This window comes from Scardinius erythrophthalmus (genome assembly GCF_964197995.2).
Source record: "Scardinius erythrophthalmus genome assembly, chromosome: 18".
NCBI classification, from domain to species: domain Eukaryota; kingdom Metazoa; phylum Chordata; class Actinopteri; order Cypriniformes; family Leuciscidae; genus Scardinius; species Scardinius erythrophthalmus.
In genome coordinates this window covers 31955482-31965037 of record NC_138238.1, presented here as the reverse complement: position 1 = coordinate 31965037, position 9556 = coordinate 31955482, and the positions used below count along the sequence as shown (strand labels likewise).

The following is a 9556-nucleotide window of genomic DNA, read 5'->3' as shown; positions in this document are numbered from 1 at the left end:
AAATGGAAGTCAGAGGAATACAGATCATATTTATTTTGCGTTAGCATGAAGCTGCAGCTTCACAATACATGAATTACACTTACGAGTAACAGTGAAATGCTGCAAATATTTTTTTCTTACACTTGAAAGGCGATTTACACCTTTACAAATCTTCTCTTGCGCATGCAAATTTAATTTACGCTTGCAAACTTATGTACACTTTCACAAATCTTACCCTGCGCATGCAATACTTTATGGCATAATTTTACCTTCATAGTCCCGCCCTCCTCTTCGCGCTTGCAAAACTCAGTGAGTGAGAGAATCGTGCCAAAACTGGAAGCGCAGGTAAAAGAAAGACGTAACTGTACAAATCGGGTTATTTCGGTAACTTTGTTGCCCTATGCACACATTTAGACATTTGCAACAGTTAATTTTTTTACACAAAGTTTGATTTTATGCAGTGAATCTGTTTTGCAGTTCCTAACTCTGTTGTTTTCGGTCGCAAATTGCTGTTCACGGGCCTGCAATACTTTTGGCCGTATTTGAGCGTAAAAACCGTGCCAAAAGTGTAAGCGCGGAAAAATGGAAGTCAGAGGAATACAGATCATATTTATTTTGCGTTAGCATGAAGCTGCAGCTTCACAATACATGAATTACACTTACGAGTAACAGTGAAATGCTGCAAATATTTTTTTCTTACACTTGAAAGGCGATTTACACCTTTACAAATCTTCTCTTGCGCATGCAAATTTAATTTACGCTTGCAAACTTATGTACACTTTCACAAATCTTACCCTGCGCATGCAATACTTTATGGCATAATTTTACCTTCATAGTATGTGTGTCTGTCGATGCCGATGGGCAGTGTGTTAAATTAATGTTGGTGCTTGTGGTTTTTGAGCTAGTAACGACAGGAGCGGCCAGATAAACTTCAGGTAAAGAGACGTTTCATTTCACGGAAACAAAGGAACGGCTTAAACTGACACTATTCAAGAGCTTGAATCCATATCTACCGATATGTTCTGATTGTTAAAGGAAATACACATCTGTAGCTCTACAGATGTGTATTTCCTTTAACAATCAGAACATATCGGTAGATTTACTTTCATTGAATGTGGTCATAAATATTGTGAACAAAATTTTATTCCAGTCGGTCACTAAAACTACGTAAAATGTGGATTTATACCTGTGCTTTATTCCTGTTATGTAAGTTAACGTTAATGTTTTAAATGTCTAATCTCGCGTTTTCAACTGTAGCTAACTTCATGTGAATGTAAACTATATGAAGAAAGTAGCCTATGCATTAATGGAATTGTGTTGTAGTAGCCTATGTATCGTCAATGATGATATTCAAGTTATTAAAGATTAATGAAACGATAGGCTACTGTAAAATATTGCATTTACGTCGATGAAAATGTTCATAAGTCACGGACTTTCTTTTAAAATGTTGTCTTTTGTGTTTGCTAAACAAGGTAAATTGCTTTAAAATGCCTTTGCTGGGGAAGATAGTCGTGATCAAAAGACATGGAGGAGGAGATGGGACTGAATTCCCCCTCACAGCGTCCTGTATGTTCGGAAGGTCAGTAAGACATTTTATATTTATGGCTTACACATGGTTGTAAATGTTTACATTTTTTAAAGTAGCCTACAGTGAGACACGTGAAAAACAAAAACAATGGATAGAATTATTACAATAACACTAACACGCACACTATCGCAAGTAAAACCGAAGTAGGGCATGTGCCAAATATTTCCAGTTGTCACATCTTTTGATGCCAGGCAGGCTTCATAGATCTCTGCAGCCAATCAGAATGCGTTATTACTTATATGGCATGAACAGAGCCAGAGTCAAATGACGACCAGCTCCCCGTCTCTGGAGCTCCAATGGGGTGGAGGGAAAGAGTTGTGTGGGTAGTAGGCTAGACCAGTCATTTTATGAAAAAAGGTTGAACAAATTGCAACAGAAGCAAACTCAACTAATGTTGTATCCTCAATATGTCCTGAGTAATGAAAGAAAAGCCCCGAAGAATCCCGTTAGGGGAAGTTTAGAAAAAAACCCAAATATAGCCTATTCATACGCCTATTCATTCTTTTTCTTACGTTAAAAAATGTAACCTTTAGATATCACCATGAAAATTACTGAGTTGAGTACTTACATCAAGACAAACAAAAAATGTATTACAAGTTTTTTTGAAATTGTTTGTTAACATGGCCAAACGGTGACCTTAACATTAAGTATTTTACTGTTATGTGTCAACAAGATTCAACAAGACATTTTCACCTGGCTATACCCAATGTTTAGATCTGTTGTGGTATTTATGCAAATTAGCACATACGTAATTAGATTATGCACCGTTTGTCCATGTTAACAAACAATTTAAAAAAAACTTGTAATACATTTTTTGTTTGTCTTGATGTAAGTAATCAACTCAGTAATTTTCATGGTGATATCTAAAGGTTACATTTTTTAAGATTTTTAAAAACAAATGTATTATTTATTTGTCAATTACCTATATATATATATATATATATATATATATATATATATATATATATATATATATATATAATTTTGCACTGATTTAGCGCAATGGATTTATAAATGTCTAATAAACTGCATGTCAAGCATTTTGTCTGTCCTTTCCTCTATGTTGTTCTTGTAATCTCCACTATGGTTTGCAATGCTGCATAAGGATGATCCAGTCGCTTAGAGAAAGCAATATGAATGTATAGTTAAGTTTCCCCACTGACACGGAAAGGAGAAAATATGCTTAATTCAGCAGGAGCAATCTAAATAGAACTAAAGATTTTGTGCTAAATTGTGCGCTAATCGTGCTTAAGTGTATCTGCGCTTTTTTACAAAGACCAACACTGGGAAGTTTAAAGTTTAATAAAAATAAGGAGCAAGGAAAAGCTTGAAAAATCCAAGGAGCAGAGACTGAAAGTGAGTGTACATCGTCAGTTCAGGGAGTCTTCACGATCCACTGAATCCCCTTTGTGCTTCTTGTGTTGAAAGAGAGATAAAGGAGACAAAAACAGGAGAAATTATATTCCTTATTGCACATTTAATAAGGAATGAAAAGGATATTATCATTTTACCACTTCCACCCATCACTATCACACGCCTCAATGTTATATTTATCCCGTTTAGAAGCCTTTTCCTCTAATTACACAACAAAGGATAAAACAGTTATATCATGTTATATAAAACATGTTATAACTCAAGAAAGGAAACCCAAGGTCTAGCTAGGACCAAGGAAACAGAACCGGAGCACACAACGTTTTAAATAATTTATTATAACTCATTTGTGTTTATTATATTTACAGTTATGTTTTGCAAAATATTAACTAAGTTTTGTCTGTTGATAATAGTGGTTTATGAAGCGGACAAGAGTGAATCTTGAACAACAAATGATTTTGAATGTGTGGTGCATATATCGTTCATCTTGCTGTAACATCAATGAACAGAATGTTACCTGAAAAAAGGCACTAATGCAAGGCGCTATTGCTAGAATTATATTTGAATCTATTTGAATAATTTATGGTGAAACTAGAAATACCTAATAAATGGGAGATGCATCTTTGAATATCAACATGCAAAACAACGTATTGAAATGATATTGTAATAATTTTTTTAAAAAATATAGATTTTTGCCATGCATATAGCCATTGTTGCTGATATGGCATTGAATAAATAAATGCACTACATGCATTATATAATTTAATATTTCTCATTCACCAAAAATGCAAATGGTCAAAGAAGCAGTTTTAATGTGGACTCCTTACATTTTTAGGAAGCTGGACTGTGATATTTGTATTCAGCTGCCGCATGTGTCTAAAAAGCACTGTAAAATAGAGCTGAATGAGAACAACGAGGTAATTATGCTTTGGTATAACACTATAAGTTTGACTTTATCTTTTGTTTCCTTAAACTGTTTCTTTGCATATAAGAACACATGACATGCTGTTCATTTATTATCTCTCTCTTGTTTAAGCTCATTTTGACCAATTTAAGCTATGTGAACCCCACACATATTAATGGACAAGTTCTCAATCAATCTGAACGGTTAAAGCATGGGGATCTCATCACAATCATTGATCGTTCTTTCAGGTGAGTCTGATTTTTATTATAATTATTATGAAAAAAAAGTCTACAGTTTTCTACAATCTAATTTGTTTTGTGTGGTTTCATCTTGTCATAATGCTAGGTTTGAGTACCCACCTCCAAAGACATCGAAGAAGAAGAGGCTGTCCAAGGCTGGAAAAGACAAAACAGCTCAGGTCTGTAGTTGATGTGAGTCTTGTGAAACAAATGATGGGTATTTTTGTTAATTTATTATTTATTTCTTTTGTTAAATTTTGGTTTTGTCATCCTGTAGGCTTTGCAAGACCAGCAGGAAAAAAGCAAGAAGCGAAGATCCTTAAAATCCAGTGCTGGTGAGGTTGTCCAGCAAATTCTCTTAGAGCCTCAGTCTGAGGAGAAAACGTCTCAGGTTACGACTGTAACCCTAGTTCCCTGAGAAGGGAACGAGACGATGCGTCAACGACGCTTTGGGAACGCCTCCGCGTGATTACGTCTGAAGCACGTATGTCAACTAGTCCAATAGCGTCCAATGAGCGTCCAATGAGCGTCCAATGAGCGTCATGGGCGGGTGACGTCATGACCAGGAAAGGATAAAAGCACATCCGGTGCAACCGGCGTTAGCTTCTAGAGCCGAAGCAAAGTCGATTACAGGAATGCAGGAAGTATGGCCGGGCGACGCATCGTCTCGTTCCCTTCACAGGGAACTAGGGTTACAGTCGTAACCTGAGACGTTCCCTTTCGAGGGAACTCGCGATGCGTCAACGACGCTTTGGGAACGAGAATACCCAACACGCCAGACTTACAATTGCCTGTGTTAAAACTGTCGGCAACTTAAGTACCAAGCACCTGAGAACCTGGGGCAGCAGCCAGGTCCAGGCTATAAAACCTCACGAATGTGAGCGGAGAAGACCAACCTGCCGCATCACAAACTTCCTGAAGAGAAACCCCAGATAATAAGGCTTTAGAAGCCGCCATACCCCTAGTAGAATGAGCTCTGACCACCAAAGGGCATAGCTGGCCAGAAGACTCATAGGCAAGAGAAATAGCCTCAACTATCCACTTACTAATTGTTTGCTTAGAGGCTGGAAGACCTTTCTTAGGTGACCCAAAGCAGACAAATAACTGATCAGATTTCCTCCACGGGGCAGCCCTGTGGACATAAGTGTCGAGTGCTCGCACTGGACACAAAAGATTCAGTTTTTCCTGGTCCGAAGATGTAAAGGGAGGAGGACAGAAAGCCTGCAGCACAATAGGCCTAGGAATATTGGTTGGTACCTTAGGGACATATCCCTGTTTCGGGTATAAGAATGCCTTGACCATCCCGGGTGCAAACTCAAGGCAGGTGGGAGAAACCGAAAGGGCCTGAAGGTCTCCGACTCTTTTTAGGGACGAGATCGCTAGAAGAAATATAGTCTTAAATGTCAGAAATTTCTCTGAAACTAACTCTAGGGGCTCAAAGGGTGCCCCTGAAAGACCTTCTAGAACAATCGCCAAGTCCCAGGCCGGAACCCTAGTGCGAGTTGCAGGCCTCAGCCTCAAGGTGCCATGAAGGAAACGGATGACCAGGGGGTCTCGACCCAATGACGTACCACCCACCGGGGCGTGGAAAGCCGCAATGGCCACCACGTAGACTTTTAAGGTAGATGGACATAAACCTGATTCAAAGCGATCTTGGAGAAATTCAAGTACTGTGTTTACTGAACAGTTAACTGGATCCCACTGATGCTGGTGACACCAAGAAGTGAAAACTCTCCACTTAAGTGCGTATAATTTCCTCGTAGCAGGAGCTCTGGAGCTAAGAATGGTCTCAACAACCTCGGTTGAGAGACCACTCTCTATAAGTTGGGCCCCCTCAGAGGCCAAACCCATAGTTTCCAAATCTCTGGCCGGGGGTGAAATATTGTGCCCCCTGCCTGAGACAGAAGGTCTCTCCTGATTGGGATCTCCAAGGGAGGGCCGTTGAGGAGTTGAATTAGATCCGCAAACCAAAAACGGCTTGGCCAACGTGGTGCTACTAGCAGTAGACTTATTCCGTCCTGGCGGACTCTTTCCAGAACTCCTGGGAGCAGAGCAACAGGGGGAAACGCGTACAGACGTAGCCTCGGCCATGTCTGTACCATAGCGTCCAGCCCCAGGGGGCTCACTGGCTGAGTGAGGGAAAACCAAAGTGGACAATGCGTCGTATGCTGAGACGCAAAAAGATCCACTTCTGCTCGGCCGTAGAAGTCCCATATAAGCTCCACCGCCTCGGGGTGGAGTCTCCAGTCCCCTGGCCTCAGCCCCTGCCTCGACAGGGAGTCTGCTCCTATATTCTGAGCCCCTGGTATATACACTGCCCTCAGAGAGCGTAATTTGCCCAGAGACCACAGGAGGATCTGGTGCGCCAGTTTGCAGAGTGGACGCGAGCGCAGACCCCCCTGACGATATATATAAGAGACCACTGATGTGTTGTCTGTGCGGACAAGCACATGATGGCCCCTCAGGTCTGGAAGGAAATGCTTCAACGCATTGAAGACAGCCATCATCTCCAGGCAATTTATGTGCCACAAAAGATGATGACCTCTCCACAGACCCTGAGCTGAGCGGCCTTCCATTACCGCTCCCCAGCCGGTGAGGGAAGCATCTGTCGAGATCGCAACTCGATGGCAAAGAGCTCCCAACACCGGACCCTGGGACAGGAACCAATGTTTCCTCCATATAACCAAGGCGCGGAGACACTGCCGCGTGATCTTGATCATACGAAGTGGGTTTCCCCTCGGGGAGAACCCTCTGGTCCTGAGCCACCACTACAAAGGTCTCATGTACAGCAGGCCAAAGGGGATCACATTGGATGCTGCTGCCAAGAGACCCAACAGTCTCTCGAACTGTCTCACAGTGCGTGACTGGCCTAGCCTCAACTCTTTCGTGGCTACGAGGATAGCAGCTACACGAACGGGCGATAATGTGGCCCGCATCGTGACTGAATCCCATACCACACCAAGGAAAGTGGTTCTCTGTAGTGGAGATAGCACACTCTTCTTGGTATTGAGTCTCAACCCCAATTTCTTCATGTGAGCGAGGACGACATCTCGATGCCGAACCGCTAACTGCTCTGATTCCGCCAGAATAAGCCAGTCGTCGATGTAGTTCAGAATGCGTATGCCCTGCAGCCTGAGCGGGGCCAGAGCTGCATCTACGCATTTCGTGAACGTGCGGGGTGATAGAGCCAGGCCAAATGTAAGCACCCGATATTGGTATTCTTTGCCCCCGAAAGAAAACCTCAGGAACTTCCTGTGTTGAGGGAGGATGGAGACATGGAAGTAAGCGTCCTTTAAATCTATTGTGACAAACCAGTCCTCGGATCTGATTTGAGTCACGATCTGTTTGAGTGTGAGCATCTTGAACTTGAGTTTCATGACCGTACGATTCAACAGACGAAGATCTAAAATGGGACGCAACCCCCCATCCTTTTTCGGAACAATGAAGTATCGGCTGTAAAACCCTGATTCTCTGTCGGGCGAGTACACCTGCTCTATAGCTCCTTTCGCTAAAAGAGATTCCACTTCTTGCTCCATTACCAGAGCCTGCTCGGGGTGAACTAACGTGGGTAACACCCCGTTGAAACGAGGCGGAGGAGAACCAAACTGGATTCGATAACCCTTCTCTATTGTTTGCAGGACCCATGGAGATATATTCGTCAGATTCTTCCACTCTGTCAGAAAATCTACTAAGGGTACCAGTCTCTCGAGACTGGCCTCTGGTATTAAAGGAACAGCCACTTCGGTGACCTGAAGCATACTGGCAGGAAACAACCGAAGTGACTGTTTTTGAACCCCCCTCAGAGGGCGCGAGTCTGACGCAACGTCGAGTTGACGCTGAGTCAGGAGCTCGCTGGAAACCGCTGCGCCCTGAAGCACCAAGGGTGGCAGGGTTGGCAGAACGGCTCCCTGAGGACCCCGAAATGGAACGGGCACCGTAACAAGAGGTGAACACCGTTCCACCCCGGCTGGGGCTGTCCTCAATGGTCTGACACTGAGGGCGTCAGGACCTCTTTTGAGCCGAAGCCTTCTTAGCCATAAGAACGGTCCTCAGATCCGGCTTAGACTTAGGAGACTTCGGCTGAGAATGACAGCTCGGTCCCCAAGGTTTTAAAGGGGGAGCTCGAGACGCGACACTCTCTTTTTGCTGTGCACGAGTAAATTTTAAAGTGCTAGTTTGAGGAAGCTCACGCCCAGCATCCTCAGGGGCTTTGACTTTACGAGGGATGAATTTTTTAAATGCCTCAGATTGCTTTTTTGTTTCTTGAAAACGTTCAACAACCGTATTGACAGTATCACCAAAAAGACCAGATGATGAGATAGGTGCATCTAATAAGAAAGCACGATCTTTGTCTTTAATCTCAGCTAGATTAAGCCATAAATGTCTCTCAGTAGCTACCAGGGCTGCCATAGACCGCCCAATAGCACGAGCGGTCTCCTTCGTAGCTCTGAGAGAAAGATCCGTTGCCCGACGAAGCTCTTGAATATCGTCGGGACTGACCCCCTCACTCTTGTCAATATCCCCTAATAAATCCGCCTGATAAGCCTGAAGCACTGCCATGGTGTGCAAGCAGGCTCCAGCTTGACCAGCTGCTGTATAAGCTTTGCCCACTAATGCAGATGTATTTTTTAGTGGTTTAGTGGGCAACACGGGAGATTTCAGGGACGATGCTGACACGGGAGAAAGATAACTCGCGAGCGTCTGTTCTGCCGGGGGCATCGACCCATAACCATATTCCTTCAGTCCCCTTATATCAGAATATGTGTGCACTTGAGGACTGAAGAGACGTGACGAATATGGCTTATTCCACGATCTACTTAACTCATTATGCAGATCGGGAAAAAATGGAAGTGCCCGTGAGGGAGATGACACACTAGATAATAAAAAACGCTCATCAAGTTTGCTTTTAGGGCGAGTGTCTTTTTTCTCAGATGGCCATTCAATGTGTAATTTCTCTACAGCTCGTGTTATCACTTCCACAAGCTCATCATGTGCGGGAGAAGAAGATGGCGTATTTTCTTCTCGTGTGTTTGTGTCACTAGCCATGCTCAGCACATCTACCTCCTCGGAGCTAGAGCACTGAAGCATGGGGCTCTCTTCCTGGGCAAAAGTAACCGCGGGGCGGGCTTCTGACACCGGCAAGAGAGCGCTGGATCCCCCGGGTAAGGGAGGAGATAAGGCAGAGCCCGTCTCCAACCCCCGCCGAGAGATCCATTTGCGAACCCCAGGTCTGCTTTCTCCGGGCTGCCTCGGCAGCGGCGGGTCCAGCACCCTGAGGTTCGCGAGCCTGTCCACTCTCGTCAAACATGGACAGGCGGGAGCGGAGCATGCGGAGCGGGAGAAGCTCACAATGCTGACAGTCAGCCCCCTCAAAGGCTGACATAGCATGCTCCGCTCCCAAACAAACTACACAAAGCTCGTGTGTATCCCCACCCGTAAGAAAACGAGGGCAGGGAGGAACACACTGCTTGAATA

General features: G+C 43.7%; 1 protein-coding gene across 1 annotated transcript; it reads left to right on the top strand.

The window, feature by feature from the left end:
• The first annotated feature begins 1431 nt into the window (after positions 1-1431).
• On the top strand, positions 1432-5055 carry LOC308706654 (proliferation marker protein Ki-67-like). The gene is made up of 5 exons (XM_081392426.1): positions 1432-1558; positions 3774-3855; positions 3975-4090; positions 4188-4260; positions 4359-5055. Exons 1-5 carry the CDS (start codon positions 1467-1469, stop codon positions 4497-4499), a joined length of 504 nt encoding a protein of 167 aa, XP_081248552.1. The 5' UTR covers positions 1432-1466; the 3' UTR covers positions 4500-5055.
• Positions 5056-9556: the final 4501 nt, after the last annotated feature.

Bases quoted from the DNA above. Each gene is read 5' to 3' on its own strand.
- LOC308706654 (XM_081392426.1), top strand. From the start codon at position 1,467: ATGCCTTTGCTGGGGAAGATAGTCGTGATCAAAAGACATGGAGGAGGA. The intron at 4,091-4,187 runs GTGAGTCTGATT...TCATAATGCTAG, and splicing joins ATCATTGATCGTTCTTTCAG to GTTTGAGTACCCACCTCCAA. The intron at 4,261-4,358 runs GTCTGTAGTTGA...GTCATCCTGTAG, and splicing joins GAAAAGACAAAACAGCTCAG to GCTTTGCAAGACCAGCAGGA.